Here is a 16946-nt window from a genome sequence, read left to right on the forward strand (position 1 = left end):
ACAGAGTGACTTTGAGGACAGCCAGGCCTACACAGAGAAATCTTGCTGGAAAAAACAAAATGAAAAAAGAATGTTTTTCCACAGAAGAATTTTATTATACATATTGTTATGTATGTTCAACTTTCTCCTTTTACTTTTTTTGTTTGTTTGTTTTGTTTTTGGATTTTTTTGGTTTTTCAAGATAGGGTTTCTCTGTGTAATAGCCCTGGCTGTTCTGGAACTCTCTTTGTAGACCAGGCTGGCCTTGAACTCACAAAGATCTGCCTGCCTCTTCCTCTGTGCTGGGCTTAAAGGTGTGCGCCACCATGCCAGTCTCTCCTTTTACTTAATCATACAAATTAGATATTTTTCCATAGTATATACTCCATACAATCCTCCCCCCCCCCCCCTTTCTTTGCTCTTTTCAAGACAAGGTTTCACTGTGTAGCTTTGGTGGCCTAGAACCTCTTATGCAAACAGGCTGGCCACCATCCCTGCCTCCCAGGTGCTAGGAATAAAGGCAGGGCCTACCATTTCTGACTATCTCTTAAAAAAATGGATACAACATAGGAATACATTTTCTTTTTGGTAATTTTAAAAAATGATTTATTTATTTTATGTGTATAAGTGCTGCATGTGTACCTGCATACCAGAAGAGGGCATCAGATCACATCATAGATGGTTGTGAGCCACCATGTGGTTGCTGGGAATTGAACTCAGGACCTCTTGGAAGAGCAGGCAGTGCTCTTAACCACTGAGCCATCTCTCCAGCTGCTTTTTGGTAACTTTCTTCCTCCTTCTACTCTTTAAGGTTCTCAATAGTAGCATGTAACTGATGTTGACACTCTTTTGAACTGGTGGTGATTTTATATATATATGATGCTTTTGTCATGCATGTACTGAACATTGGCAGAATGGTTATATGTTCACCTTTTGTCTGTTTATACTTTTTTGTCATGCTGTGATGTCATAAATATCCATAGTTAGTACCTTATGTGTACATATGGGGTTGGAATCAAACCCAGGGCTTTGTACTTGCTAGGAAAATGCTTTAGCATTGAGCTACATTCTTAGTCCCACAATTACAGGGTGTCAGTAGGCACAGCAAGACACCCCTGACCACAGCCACTCTGTGGAAAGAAAGAACAGTTTTAGTGGAAAAAAAAACCTGGGGGGCTGCCTTCAGGTATAGTAGAGGACAGTGCCCAGCTGGGTTTTACAGGGTATGTGATGGGGAGGGGGTGCAGCTGCTAGGACAGCCTGGGGCTCTGTCAGACCGAGGAGGTGCTGGCCATTTGGCCAGAGTGCTCAGTGCTGATTAAGGGCTTCTGAGAAATGCTTCATGTTTCTGTTTCCTAGCAACACTAAGCTCAGATGGGATCTGGACCATCACCCTAAAATAATGCCATCAGCACTGCCTTGTGGGACCTGCTAACACAGAGTTCTTCCCTCATTGTTGGAAATTGTCTCATACCTTTTTTCACTGTATCATTGTACAAAATAGCCTGTACATAAAATGTTGGCATCCTGAGTTCCATCTCCAGCACATGGGGTTGGGGGAGGGGAACACCATCTTCTGCAGATTGCCCACTGATCTTCACACATGTGTGTCATGGCATGTTGGCCCCCCCCACATACATGTATAACAGTGGGTTTTTTGTGTGTATGTGTATGTGAGACTACTACTCAAATATGACTACTGAAGTGAGTCATACGGGAAGTCTTTCATGTTTTGCTGCATGTTGAAATGGAATGTTGTTTGGAGGAGAGAAAGGAGCTGGGCTCAGTGGAGAAAGTAGATGCAACAAGTCAGTTGTGGAAAGTGATACACAGGAAGTATTGGGGGGAAATGTTACCCAGAAACCAGCTAAGGCTGCAAAGTGAGACCCTGTCTCCAAAAACCAAAGGGAGAGAGAGAAAGACACACAGACACATAGACAATTAGACACACACACACACACACACACACACGGACGCACGCACGCACGCATGCACGGAGGGAGGGAGGGAGGGAAGGAAGAAGGGAGGGAGGGATGGGAGAGGGGTGGGGGAACAAGTCAAGAGTTGGAAATGAGTCTCCAAAGTGTTCCCTCCCTAGATGAAGCAGATGATGATGATGATCCAGAATACAACTTCCTGGAGGACCTTGATGAGCCAGACACAGAGGATTTCCGTACTGACCGGGCCGTGAGAATCACTAGTAAATTCTGTTTATTATTGCCTTCTCAGTATGTCTCTGTTTACTTGGTAGATGCTTTAGAAGTTTATGGCTTATTCACATGAAGACAATGAAGTTGCTGTGGCAGTGGCATACTCCGTTAATCCCAGCACTCAGGGAGGCAGAGGCAGGTGGATCGATGTGAGTTTGGTGCCAGTCTGGTCTACAAAGCAAGTGCCAGGACAACCAAGGCTACACAGAAAAACTCTATTTTGAGCCCCCCCCCCAAAAAAGGAAATTAAATTTCCTTTATTACTGTAATTGTTTAAATGTAGGTGTATAAAGTTGTTATTTAATTGTACACCTCATAGTCCTGTATTTGGCATTTTCTATTCGGCAAGGGTTGTATTATACTTTGAATGCCAAAATGAATGTGGACATGGCCCCTGCCTTGCAGGTAATGAGCTTAAAATAAGGGGATAGAAAGCGATGTTCTATGTGGGTTTTTAGGAGGTTGTCTTTCTCTAGACAGCTTAGGAAAGGACTCAAGATGATGTATTTTAGCCAGTGAAGCAGGACTAAGAGATTTGTAGTGAATTGGGTAGGACAGAGACGGCCCATTGCAAACAGAAGAGATTAGCAACCGGAGTGTCAGAGACCAACTTGTGTTATCAGATAGCTCTCCATGTGTGTGTCTGTTCATCTTCTTGGGAAAGAATCTCACTGTGTAGCCGGAGTTCGCTCCTGACTCATGCAGCACAGGATGGTCTTGAGTTCGGAACAATATTTTACATCAGTCTCCTGAGAACTGGGTTTATAACTCTGTTGTTATTATACAATTGTTGAACATTTTCTGTCTGTCTTCCCACTAGAATTTAAACAAACGTGATGAAAACAGACTTGTGTCTTTTGTTCCTTCATGCATCCTAAGCATCTTGAGCAGGACCTTTGGTGTTTTATAACTGTTTTTGAGTTGCTGAGTGTTGGGTGGGTATGTGCATTTATTTGCTCAGATGCCTTGGGAGAAACAGGGAGAAATACATTATCTTCATAGAGTTCTTCCTTACTACAGAATGAAACTAAGTTCTGCTTACATACATAATCCTTTGCTTTTTCACAGAAAAAGAAGTGAACGGGCTGATGGAAGAGCTGTTTGAAACTGTGAGTATGGTTTTTGAGTCAGTGGATTGGTGGGATTCTGTAGTAAGCTCTGCTCTTTGCTCTTCCAAGTCGTCTTTGCAGCCGAGTGGCCTGCTGTGTCAGGGTCGGCTAGGAGCACAGGGGCCAGAGAACTCAGGGTTGTAGTCTCTTGAGTATCCACAGGCAGTGAACCTGGGTTATCCACATGCCACTCCTGGCACTGTTGTTGCAGACTCTCATTAGGACACTGAATCCAGAGACAGTTCTTCGGAAAGTTGTCTCTTGATTTTAGGTAATTTTTCAGTTGAAGCAGAGATTTGTTTAGCCAGGTAAGTCTACCCTCCAAAGAAAGATTGGAGTGGGTGTTTCCAAAGAGGAGTGGCAGGTAAATCTGTCTGTTTAGATATTTCAGGTGAGTCAGGTATGACTCACACCTTTAATCCCAGCACTTAGGGAGGCAGAAACAGGCAGATCACTGAGTTCAAGCCCAGCCTGGTCTGCAAAGCTACAAATAGACCAGGACAGCCAAGTCTACACAGAGAAACCCTGTCTTGAAGAAGCAAAACAAAGAAAAAGATATTTTGGGTGTGTGGGGAAACTGGAGAGATGGCTCAGCACCTGCTACTTTTTCAGAGGATCTAGGTCCAGTTCTCAGCACCCATGGTTGTGGGTCTCCTCTTTACTTGGGGGCTGCTGGCTATCAGCCCACAAGGGCAGGAGGAGCAGAGGCACGGGTCAGGGATGGGATGGCCTTGAACGTGATGGAATGACAGCCTTCCAGCACCAGCTACAGGGCAGCACATCCACTGTATTCCAGGGCTGAGGGGGACATATAGGAAAAGTGGAGCAGCCAGTGGGTACTCTGATAGGTTCTCACAGTGCACGTCCTTGCATAAAGCCACAAGGTCCTTTTGCTGGTGCAGGGCACAGTACTTAATTATCGATGGGGTGGGGTGGGGGAACATTCTGTAGGAAGCTGTGTCAGAGGCTACTTCTGTGATAAGCCACTCATTTAGCTCAGGGGCAGCCTCCATATAAGATCAGGTAGCGAGTAGGAAGCCTGCTGAGGGAAGGGAGGCCTCCATCTTGCGCCAAGCTCAGAGAGCTGTCTAGTCATGGAGGCTGCAGCCTTCAGCCACAGGGCCCTCCAACACACAGGGAGAGGTTCACAACCACCTGTGGGCTGCTTCTCTGGCTCTTACCAATCTTTCTGCTCCTTCTGCAATGTTCCCTGAGCCTGAGGTACAGAAGTGTTTGTATAGATGTCCTTTGAGACTGGACTCCACAACTCTGCGTTTTGATCAGTTGCAGTTTTCCATAATGATCTCTGTCTATTGCAAAGAGAAGTTTTCCTTGATGAAGAGTGAGGAGAGGTTTTTTTTTTTATTTTTTATTTTTTATGCGAACGAGTGTTTTTTCTGCATACCTGTCAGTGTACCACATGCCTGGTGCCTCTGAAGGCCAGAAGAGGGCATTGGATTCTCTAGACTGGATTTACAGATGGTTGTGAGCTACCATTTTGTGGCTGGGAATTGAACCTGGGTCCGCTGCAGGAGCAAAGAGTGTTCTTAACCCCTGAGCTAACTCCGGCCCGTAGACTTTCTTTTGGGTCCCAATATTATTAAAGTCCCTGAATTCTGTAGTTTTTACTTATGTTTGTGTTGCTAGATATACTTATACACAGGGACCATTCCCTTGATAAAACCCTCCTTTTTTGCCCACAGTTCCAAGACGAAATGGGATTCTCCAATATGGAAGATGATGGCCCAGAGGAAGAGGAGCGTGTGACGGAGTCTCGGCCTAACTTCAACACCCCTCAAGCCTTAAGGTATGCTGGTTGAGGCTTAGAGTGAAGCAATCGTGTATATCTGAAAAGATTTTTTTTTTTTTTTAGGAATTAAAATTAATCTTCAGTCGGGTTCTTCTTCAGGGTGAGGAGCCCTGGAGGTAATTGTTGTCAAACAAACAAAAACAATCTCCTTGCTTTGGGGCAGTGCAGCTATAGACAAAGCTGTATCTGTTTGGGAAGGGAGAAAAAGCATAGCTGGCCCTTACAGCAGCTCCTCCAGGTGAGTGGTGCTGGAGAGGTGCAGAGCTTCGCAAGGCCAGCCACAGAAATGACCTCCACTCTGCTGTCTGGTTGCCTGTGCTCATTGTTTGTCACTAGATCTCACTCGCCACCCGTGCAAGCCTGCTGTGATGTCCCAGGAGCAATAAACTGGCCATTTTGTATAAAGTTACTAATAAGGGATAAGGGGTTTTTAAAAATCTTCTATGGCTTTCCTCCTGACATTGGGCTGTCATTGTTGGGGACCCAAAAAGCTGGGATGCTGGCCAAGGCCAAGAAGAGCAGGCTGTTTTGCTAGCTGTCCAGGCTCTGTGGGACCTCCCGGGGGTTAGGGAAGCACAGGCCTGCTGGGGCAGCCTGACAGGCTGGACCACCTGGGCTAGATGCTTTGGAGCTGACACCTGGAGCGGGCTGGGTCTCAGAGCAGTCTGTAGTTGATTTTAAATCTGCTGGGGCAGATTCATTGGGGAGGGAAGGTAAAGTTTCAGGGAAATTTTTTATCCAGGGTGTACATTTAAAACTTCTTCCACGGGGCTGGAGAGATGGCTCGGTGGTTAAGAGCACTGTCTGCTCTTCCAAAGGACCCGGGTTCGATTCCCAGCACCCACATGGCAGCTCACAACTGTCTGTAACTCCCAAGATCTGACACGCTTACACCAATGCACATAAATTAAAATTAAATAAAATATTTTTAAAAAACCCTTCTTCCAGTTTGATGGTGCACTTGGGAACCAGAGGCAGGCGTATCTTTGTGAGTTCTAGGCCAGCCTGGTCTACAGATTGAGTATAGGATAGCCAAGGCTGTTTCACAGAGAAACTCTGTCTTGAAAAACCAAAAAAGAAAAAAGAAGAAAAAATTCCAGGCTCATGATCATGGTAGTTGGCTGAGGGGAGTCCCAAAACCAGGAGAGACAGAAAGCTCCTAATCGCAAGAACAGTCAGTAGGTGTGGGAGCTTACTTCAGCTGTTGGAGTCCATTTAACCTGGGAGAGGTGGGTTCAAGTCTGTTCCTTGAAACTAATGAGGGTTTTTTTTTGTTTGTTTGTTTTGTTTTGTTTTGAGACAGGGTTTCTCTGTGTAGCCTTGACTGTCCTGAACTCACTTTGTAGACCAGGCTGGCCTTGAACTCACAGTGATCCACCTGCCTCTCCTCCCAAGTGCTGGGATTAAAGGCGTGCGCCACCACTCCCGGCTGCTTATGAGAATTTTTAAAGTTTACCAAAAGAGATAGAAGATATGTTAGGCAATACTACCGTCTGTGGTCTGTGTTGAGATCCACATTGCAGAGAGGCAGTAGATTCATGTGTTTGAGTCATAGGAAATGCTTGGGGACCCCAAAATGTAATAATAGCAGTGTTTTTCCAGGGTTAGAGTAATTGCTTATCAGAATTCCATTTATTATTGTTAAAATTCTGAGCTTCTGATGTTTTAGTGTAACAATACTATAGCGAGGAAAAGAAATCAGAAGCATCTTTCATTTTTATATACCTTAAATTTCTTAAATACCTCTACAGCTTGTATTTACACACCTTAAGAGACTTTTTTTAGCCCTTCAGAACTAATAGAGACCTAGTAGCTCTAGAACAGTGGCACTTGAGGCCTTATTTTTACATAGGACGGAAACTGAGAAGGCAGCAGCAGAAGCCTTGTGGAAGGAGCTGGTATGGTTGCTGATGTTAAATTGACAAAGCTATCATTATCCTAGACAAGGCATCCTCAGATCATATCACAGAGCTGAGAGGATAAATTTCACGAGAGTAAGCAGGAAGTATTAGGAAAAGTATCAGCCCAGGACCCTCAAGGCCAGGTCCTTAGCACAAAAGAGATTTATTTGCCCCAGATAGACAGAGGGCAGGCAGAAAGGATGAAGACGGGGTAGAGGAGGAGGGAGAAGGGGACGGAACAAGGGAGAGGGGACATAGGCGAATGGCGGTTTGTAACGGTCCACAGGGAAAGCCCATGTCAGGATGAGGTGTTTAATTTTAATTGGACAAGTTATTGAGGGTAGCCAAAGGGGCTTTCAGTTGCTGGATTCAGTCCTTTGGTAGTCAGCCTCAAGAGGAGGAAGTAGCTAAGTGAGGGAATTAACCTTGGGTGCTAGCTTAACGCATGTAACCTAACAGTTTTTAGCAGGCAAACGGAATGGGAGAGAAGGGCATCCATGCTCGCCACACTCCAGCTGGCCAGAGTCCCGTCAGTGGGGAGAAGTCGTAGAGTGCTGCCTCTTAGTATAATGCAAGGACAACGACGAGGTCCCACTAGCCCGTGCCTTTGTACTACTCAGGTGTTCCTCTGCGCCTATATTTTAATCTCTTTCTTTCTCTTTGTGTTTTTTATATAGAGAGAAGTAATTGTAGTAAAATAAGGTGGAAAATAATTCAGACTCTTCTTTAGGCAATGTTGGCGATTGAACCCAGGGCTTCTGCATTCTAGGCATGTGCTCTACCATTAAACTCTCCTCCAGCATCAGTCTTATTGTATTTGAATATAATGCTAACAGTCTGAGGGAAATATTTGCTTAAAGAACATGAGTATTGGCTATAGTGAGATTTAGTGATCAAAGTAACATTGTTCAAGCTTGGTTAATAGGCTGTTACCAGGAATTTGCTTTGTTATGAGCCTAGGGAAATATACAGATTATTTCCTTGTTGGGAATAGGTTTGAGGAACCACTGGCCAACCTGCTGAATGAACGACATCGGACAGTGAAGGAGCTGCTTGAACAGCTGAAAATGAAAAAGTCTTCAGCCAAACAGCAGCCTGAAGTGGAGAAGCTTAAGCCTCCGAAGGAGAAAGTCCATCAGACCCTGACTCTAGACCCAGCGCAGAGGAGCAGGCTCCAGCAGCAGATGCAGCAGGCACGCCTTTTCCTCTTGTCTTGTAACTGGATTCTCTCCAGACCCAGCTCAGAAGTCAGAGATGGCCCTTCCCATCGGAAGCCCGGACCTTAGCAGTGTCCGGCGGCTAAGGCCTTGAGAGAAGGGCATGTTGATGGCTGTGGCTCAGGTGGGACCCTGTGATATGCAGGGTTAGAGATTTCAGAGCTCTCAGCAGTGCGTTCAGAGTATTAGTCTCTCTAGTTTGAGGTTCAAGCTTGTCTGAGTTTGTGGTTTTGCTCAAAAGAACACAGCTCAGGAATTCATGCCAAGATCTTGCTTTGCTCTAGTCTCTCTGAGAAGCAAAACTTGTGATACATTTGCAGATTTGTTGGTAGGATCTGCATTTTTGAAATGGCAACTTTTTAATAAGTCATTTTTTTTTTCCTCCCCAGCATGTTCAGCTCTTGACACAAATCTACCTTCTCACCACCGCCAACCCCAGCCTCAGCTCGGAGGCTGCCATCACCAGGTTATTTCTTGTAAGGTTCCATATATTCATAACTCTGAAGACTTAAGTATGACATCAGCCTGCCACTGTTAACGTCTTTCACGTGGTGTAATCTGTGCTTCTTCTCTCCTGCATGTGTTTGTTCGCTGTGCCTGCTCGTCCTGTGCCTTCCTGTTTGCTTAGCACTGAGTCTTAGGAAATGTTTGAATCTTATTTTAATTGCACCTTCCTGATCTTGGGACCCATTTCATCTGTTTCCTTTCCTTTCCTTTTCTTCCTTCTTTCCTTCCTTCCTTCCTTCCTTTATTCCTTCCTTCGTTCTTTTCTTTCTTTCTTTCAAGACAGGGTAGTTCGAGCTGGGCTCAGACTCATAAATTGGCCTGGTCCTCTTGCCTTGACTTCATAAGTCCTGGAGATAACTCTTTGTGGTTTCATGGTGTGTTTGCCAATATGCCGAAGTTCCTCTATGGTAAAAGAGTCTCCTCACTTTTTATTGTATTCAGAACATCGTGATAAAAAATGGTTTTTGATATATTATTCAGAAAATTTTAAAATTAGGTTTATTCGCTTTTAATTCCAGCACTTGGGAGGCAGAAGCAGGTGGATCATTGTGAGTTCGAGGCCAGCCTGGTCTCAAAGCGAGTCTAGGACAGCCAGGGCTGTTACACAGAGAAACCCTGTCTTGAAAAATGACCAAAAAAAAAAAAAAAAGATTGATTTTTATGTGTGTGAGAGTTTTGCCTACATGTACGTATGTGTATAATATGTTCGCTTGATCCTTGTCGAGGCCAGGAGAGGGTGTCAGATCCCCTGAAACTGAAGTTATGGATGTTTTCAATCCACCAGATCAGTGCTGGGGACTGGATGTGGGTCGTCTGCAAGAAGAACACACGCCTTTTAGCTGCTGAGCCAGCTTTCCAGACCTCAGAAAACGTTTTTATTTATATTTGTTTGTTTGTTTGTTTGTTTTTTAAAGATAGGGTTTCTCTATGTAGCCTTGGCTGTCCTGCACTCACTTTGTAGACCAGGCTGGCCTCGAACTCACAGCGATCCACCAGCCTCTGCCTCCAGAGTGCTGGGATTAAAGGCGTGTACCACCATGCCCGGCTTCAGAAAATGTTTTTTTAAAAACAGGAGGCAGGCCAGGTGGTGGTGGTACATACCTTTAATCCTAGCATTTAGGAGGCAGAAGCAGGCAGATCTCTGAGTTTGAGGCCAGCCTAGTCTACAAAGTGAGTTCTAGGACAGCCAAGGCTACACAGAGAAACCCTGTCTTTGAAAAACAAACAAACAAACAAACATACCAAAACCCCAGGCTGGAGGTGGGTGTAGTAGTGGAGTTTGCTTTCAGTATTCAGTATTTGGTGAATGAGAAAAGTGGATCATGAATTCAAGTGTGCCCAGCCCTAGATTGTGAGATTGCGTCTCAGATACCTGGGGTATGTGCGTGGGAATCTAACATTCCCCCATTCTCCCCTCCCTCAGTGCTGAGGTTACATCCAGGGCTTTTGCATGCTTCGTAACTGCTCCATCGCTGAACTCAGTCTAACTTGAGAGTACAGTGCGCATCTGGACGACTGAGGAATGTTACAGTCTTGAGAGTCAAAACAAGAGAAGCTGGCATGGTGCTGCATGCCAGTAGTCCCAGCACTGGGGAGGCAGAGGCAGGTGGATCTCTGTGAGTTCAAGGCCAGCCTGGTCTACAAAGCAAGTCCAGGACAGTCAAGGCTACACAGAGAAACCCTGTCTCAAAAAACCAAAAACAAACAAACAAACAGAAACCCAAAAACAGTAACAACAACAAAAATAGGACCAATGAATGTACACCCAGTCCCTAAACGGCTGAGGCCGAAGGCAGACAAGTTATAGAGCAATGACAGCAGTTAAGAGCGATTGTTACCTGCCTCTAGTCCTATACAGGAAGGGTCCTTTCCCCGTCAGAGCGTGAGGACTGGGTTGTCTGGAATCTTCTCAGATCTCTGTTGTGTCCTTTTTTCCCAGAAAGAGCTGGGCACCTTTGCTGAGAATTCCATCGCTCTTCACCAGCAGTTCAACCCCAGCTTTCAGACTTTGTTCCAACCCTGTAACTGGGTGGGAGCAATGCAGCTCATTGACGACTTCGCACACATCAGCGTCGACTGCAGTCCTCATAAAACTGCCAAGAAGACAGGTAGGTGACTCGGGCCACTGTCAGGTTCTCATTGGTACTGAGAGATGCGAGTCTTTAGTGTTTTAGGTATAATTCTTAGGGATGGAGGGTGCAGGATATTTGTAATTTATTCTTTCTGACTCATCTCCTAGGCCTTAGGATTTCATGTTGGTGTCTGTGTTGGTGTAAGCGAGGCAATAGGCAGGCTAGGTGTGCAGGAATCACTCCTAGGACGTGGACTTGAATGACATGGGTGTGTTCGCTGTCACAGTATTTGTGGTTTGGTAAAGAGAAAGTCAGGTTGTGAAGATTCAGTTGTGTTTATGTTCTTAATCTGATTCATTAAGGTCAAGTTGTGGTGACTGGAGATGTAGCTCAGTGGCAGAGGACTTACCTTCCTTGTGTGACCCATGTTTAACGTCATTTGGGGCCTACCTCCCAAATCCCACTTCGTTAAAAATGAAAGTGTCACTTATACTTTCTATGTATTTTTAAAATTACTTTTATATATCCACACAGATAGACAGACAGACAGACAGACACACACACACACACACACACACACACACACACACGGGAAACAAGAACACTGCACATAATACATTACACAGCAGTAAGAGTTGTTTTTCTCCTTCTACCACCTGGCTCCCAGGAGCTGAGTTGAGGCCCTCAGGCCCAGTGGTCAGTTTGTCTGCTGAGCCGTCTCCCTGGCACCTAGAGCATCAGGTTTGTAAGGGAGAATAACCAAAGTATAATTTTTATCTTGAAAGAGCAAAACTCTTGTTGAAGGTCTTTGTCTTGTGAAGACTGTTTAAAGAGAGAAGGGATGGAAAGCTCTCTGAGGATAACAGTATATGTGGGTGCTGCTAGGTGCCTTATGTTCTGTGTTAGTGGGAAAGGGTTCCATACAGGAAAGGACGAGAACACTCGGTGTGGCTTAGCTCCCGTTAGGAGCATGTGAGGTTGGAATGCATGGAAGCTTGAAGGGATCGAGCCAGAGGAATTTATAGGCTTTTGTGAAGCTCTTTGGTTCTTAGATTATATTTATCTCAGATGTTTTTTTCTTACAGGCAGTGAATTTCCCTGTTTGCCCAAGCAAGTGGCCTGGATCCTGGCCACAAATAAGGTTTTCATGTACCCTGAGCTCCTTCCTGTATGTTCCCTGAAGGCAAATAATCCTCGGGATAAGACCATCTTTACCAAGGCTGAGGACAAGTACGATTACTGTGAGGAATGAAAGAACACATTAGCGAGAGACAAAGAGAGCCTTAGGGGAAATAAGATGTGTGACACGGAGACTGGAAAGATGCTCTTTCTAAAGGTCCTGAGTTCAGTTCCCAGCACCCACATAGCAGCTCACAACTGTCTGATGCCCTCTTCTGGTATACAGATGTAAATGCAGACAAAGTTCCCATATGCTTAAAATACATAAATAAATCTTTAAATTTGAAAAAAAGAAAAGAAGGGCAAGGGGGAGAAAGTGTGTGAAAAGGACACAGACCAAAGTAAAGCCATGTAGATGGCAGTTTCAGCCGTGCCATTGGCAGGCCATGCAACACATGTTGCTGTTAAAACTTCCTCATTATTTTATGGGCGTTTTTCCTGCTTGAGGGCTGTGCAGCATGTGTGTAACAGTGCCAACAGAGGGTGGCAAAGGGTGTTAGAGGCCCTTGAACTCGAGTTGCTCATGGTTGTCAGTCACTGTGGCTTTTGCTGACTGAACCTGGATCCTCTGGAGGAGCTGGCTGTGCTACTAACCACTGAGCCCTCTCTCCAGCCCTGGCCTGGTACACACATTCTTGGCCTTTCGTTTTCCATCCTCTTTCTGCTTCTAAAAGGTGGGGGTACAGCTGTAAGCCATTAGGCTGGGCAGGTGGTGCTGGATGTTGGCGTGGAGCCTTGGGTGTGCTGGGCACTTTGCTGAGTTATTTCCTCAGCCCTCTCATGCTGATACAGCTTCAGTAATTTAAGAAATTTTGTAATTTGCTTTTAAAAAACACAAGAACTTGATGGCACACGCCTTAATCCCAGTACTCAGGGAGGCAGAAGCAGAGGCAAGCGGATTTGTGCGTTTGAGGCCAGCCTGGTCTATAGAGCGAGCTCTAGAACAGCCAGAGCTACACAGAGAAACTTGTCTCAAAAAAAAAAAAATATAATAAGTTCAAATTGTCATTTTATTCATTGAGTTACTGCCACCATACCTGGAGCAGCTCATCCTGTGACATGTAATGCTCTTTTTGTTGTGATTTTTGAAGTGTGACGAGTCTCATTTGTGCTGGGCCAGTCAGTGCTGTATCTCTAGCCCTGTTGATGTTATTTTTTGAAACCAAGCTCGTGGGCCTTCCATATGGTAGGCAAGCACCATAACCAACAAGTTAGTCATGCTACACTCCCGGCATGTGCTGTGGAGCACAGGCTGGTCTTGACCTTGGTGTCCCCTCCTCAGTCTCCTGGCTGTTGAGAGTGTGCCTTTGCCTGATTTTTTTTCTTCTGTTTTTCTGTCATAAGGCTTCACCAAGGATGTGAACTTTAAACAAATTTATTTTAAGCAGTGTGGGGATTAATCCAAGGTCTTTCTTGTCATTGTTTTTTTTTCTCCCAAGACAGGGTTTCTCTGTGTAGCCCTAGGTGTCCTGTACTCGTTTTGTAGTCCAGGCCTGGAACTCAACACTCTACCTGCCTCTGCCTCCTCCAGTGCTGGGATTACAGGTGTGTGCCACCGTGGCCCGGCTCATGTTTGGTCCTTAAAACACTCAGTTCTCTGTTAATATCTGAAATGTCGAAAGTGCTTATGAAGCGGGAGCGGGTTGGAGAGTGCTTGTGAAGAACGGTCTGTGAAGTTAGGTTGTATCTTTGCTTCTCTCTCAGTCTCTTAGCTTTAGGCCTGAAGCACTTCGAAGGCACCGAGTTTCCTAAGCCTCTAATCAGCAAGTACCTGGTAACCTGTAAGACTGCGCACCAGCTGACGGTGAGAATCAAGAACCTCAACCTGAACAAGGCTCCTCACAACGTGATTAAAGTGAGTGTTTCTGCAAGCTCCCCTACTCGCCTTTGTCCTCTCAGCTCTCAGCGAAGGGAGGGAAGGCCCTGCAAAAGGCAGCTAATTGAACGGGTCATTCCTCCCACCATGGACGATTAGTTCTGCTCTTTCCTTGTTAAGGCGTTGGTTCATTGATCTGCTCCAGAGTACCTTCTCGTGACTATTTGCCAAAGTCAGACGCTTTTCAAGTCAAAGGATTCTACAAGTCCTTGGTCCTCCTAGCCGCACTGTGTCTCTCTAGCCTTCTACAAGCAAGCAGGCAGTTTTTCATTCTAAATCCTCTCCACAGTGCTGCTCTGCTTGCTTTAAAGATTTATTTTGTTTTTTAATTAAGCATGTGTCTGTATATGGGTATGTGCAAGTGTATGGAGGTGGCTCAGATCCCCTGAAGCTGAGTTACGAAGTTGTGATCCTCCTGACGTGGGTGTGTGGGTGCTGGGAACTGGGTTAGAGAGGACCTGCTCTTAACTGCTGAGCCATCTCTCCAGTTTCCAGCACTGCTTTGTTATTTAGACATTTATGTCAAAGTTATATAGAATATACTTCAGGAGTCAAGTAAACGAGCTGTGTGGTACAGCTGTAACCCCTGCTCCCAGGAGACCAGACACTGTAATTGCTGTGACTTGAGACTATCCAGGGCTCTGCAACAACATCCTTTTTTAAAAGAGACAAGTAAAAGACAGACAATAGAAGAAAAGATTAAATAACTTTGTAGGCTGAGTTTAAAGTCCATTTAAAAAAATATTTTATTTAATTTTAAATTTATGTGCATTGATGTGAGGGTGTCAGATCTTAGAGTTACAGACAGTTGCGAGCTGCCATGTGGGTGCTGGGAATTGAACTTGGGTCCTTTGGCAGAGCAGGCAGTGCTCTTAACCACTGAGCCATCTCTCCAGCCCCTTAAAGTCCATTTTTAATTTTGGTTCCTTATGTCTCGTTTTCCCTTCACCTCAATCCCTTCCAACAACCCACACCAGGTAGGAGAGAAGGAAGGTTAGCGGGAGAGAGGTGTAGTTCTCTTTGCCCACTTTCTGCTGTTTTGCTTGTCGGGTTCCTTGAGGCAGGTCAATCCTCGTTTCAGGATCTCTCCAACTTCTTGTCAAAGTCTGCTGGTGTTGGGCAATCTGAATCAGCCCCATAGCCCACACCTGGGATTAAAACAAAAACATTTGCATAACATAACCGAGAAAGCAAAACTTCCACAATGTAGCTTAAAGAGTCAGGCAGGATCTGAAGCTCTTGCTATGGAAGTGCTTTACCCTTCCCTGGTGGCCTGTGTGCTTGGGAAGGGTGAAGTGCTTACCGCGGCACTGCGTTAGCAGGGGTATAACTGATTTCTCGGTGTTTGGATTCAGACCTAAGTTATTAACCTTCAGTCATGAATTCCTGCCTGTCTGTCTTCATTCCTTCCTCCCTCTCTTTCTGCTTCTCTGCCTCCTTCCTCCCTTCCTTCTCTTCCTTTTTTCCTCCCTCCTTCAGTGCTAAGAAGTGATGTCTCTGAACCGCTTTCCTAGCACCCTTACTTACTCATTTATTCTATTCAAACTCTATTGTTTTTTAAGATGTGTCATTTTCTGTGTGTGTTTGTGTGCCTGAGTACACGTGCACCGTGTATGTGTGTGTGTGTGTGTGTGTGTGTGTGTGTGTGTGTGTGCGCGCGCGCAGGTGCCTGTGGAGGTCAGAAGAAGGGATTAGAGCTATTGCCCAGGGTGGGTGTTTGTAACTGAACCCAGATCCTTTCTAAGGGCAGCAAGCACTTTTAACTATTGAGCCATCTTCCCACCCCCTGATATATTGATCTGTGTGTGTGTGTGTGTGTGTGTGTGTGTGTGTGTGTGTGTGTGTGTATTTAAAGTTATTTATTATTATGTATACAGTGCTCTGCCTACATTCACACCTGCAGGTCAGAAGAGGGCATCAGATCACATTATAGATGGTTGTGAGCTACCATGTGGTTGGTGGGAACTGAACTCAAGACCTCTGGAATAGCAGTCAATTCCCTTAACTGCTGAGCCATCTCTCCAACCCTGTTTATATTTTTTTAAAGTCACATGCCACAATGCACACATGAGGTCAGAGGATTACTTGAGGAAGTCTGTTCTTTGCTTCTACCATGTGAACTCAATTCCTCAGGCTTGAGCCTACTGTCTGACCATTTAGTCTATTTATTAGTTAGTTTGTTGATTTTGAAACCGTGTTTGTCTGTGTATGCTGGTTATTTACTTATTTGTTTGTTTATTTACTCATTGATTGATTAATTGAGTGACTGATTTAAAGCAGGGTGTCTGTGTACTGCTGTCTGTCCTGGAGCTTGCTGTGTAGACCAGGCTGGTTTTGAACTCACGGTAGATCCTTTTCCCTCTGCCTCCCAGGTGCTGGAATTAAAGGTGTATGACACCACACTCAGCTCATTTACTTTTAAAATGAAACCAACATCCTCTGTCTCTTCCTCTCTTCTCCTCTTCCCCTGAGATCACCGATGCATTCCATCTGCTTAGCTCCCAGTGTCTTTTCTTCTGTCTTTTCCAGATCACACTGTTACCTGCTTAAAAGTAGCTTCTGTGGGTAAGAGGAGGGTAGGGTAAGCTCTGTGTCCAAGAGGGAATGTTTAGTAAGATTATTTTCATGATTTACTTCCTTTGCTTTCTGACTTAAATTTCCAAATTTCTTTACAGTGGGGCTTATTGGGGAAGATAGGTTTGAGTTGTAGTGGTCATCAGAATGGGTAGATAGTAGATCATTGTAAATCCTCATTGATTAGAAATGCAGCGTTATTCAGCATATACTCCCGATGCATTTGTACGTGTGCAACATCAGCCACCCCGGTTACCAGTCTGGGGGACCATGACTTACACTCTGTGTTTTCATGCCCAGTTCTATAAGAAGACCAAACAGCTGCCCGTTCTGCTGAGATGCTGTGAAGAGACCCAGCCACAGCAGTGGAGGCCGCCCGTGGAGAGGGAAGAGCACCGGCTCCCCTTCTGGTTAAAGGTCAGGCCCTGCTTCAGAGTGGGAGGTGGGAGTCGCTGAGCATTTCTGTAGGAGTTAAACCTTACAGAATCGGAATGTGCTTGTCCTAGAAAATT

General features: G+C 45.2%; 1 protein-coding gene across 8 annotated transcripts in view; it reads left to right on the forward strand.

The window, feature by feature from the left end:
- The window catches only part of LOC311590099 (GON-4-like protein), a 65997-nt gene that overhangs the window by 35738 nt on the left and 13313 nt on the right, over positions 1–16946 (forward strand). For all 8 annotated transcript variants that reach the window (XM_084768951.1, XM_084768947.1, XM_084768949.1 and 5 more), the window contains 9 exons: positions 2078–2179; positions 3258–3298; positions 5002–5105; positions 8004–8202; positions 8616–8702; positions 10673–10841; positions 11891–12035; positions 13689–13839; positions 16735–16851. In XM_084768951.1, coding sequence (XP_084625077.1) covers positions 2078–2179; positions 3258–3298; positions 5002–5105; positions 8004–8202; positions 8616–8702; positions 10673–10841; positions 11891–12035; positions 13689–13839; positions 16735–16851 — 1115 coding nt within the window. The remainder of the gene's footprint in view (positions 1–2077; positions 2180–3257; positions 3299–5001; positions 5106–8003; positions 8203–8615; positions 8703–10672; positions 10842–11890; positions 12036–13688; positions 13840–16734; positions 16852–16946) is intronic.

The sequence above is a fragment of the Acomys minous genome, assembly GCF_964271855.1.
Source record: "Acomys minous genome assembly, chromosome: 19".
Classification (NCBI taxonomy): Eukaryota; Metazoa; Chordata; class Mammalia; order Rodentia; family Muridae; genus Acomys; species Acomys minous.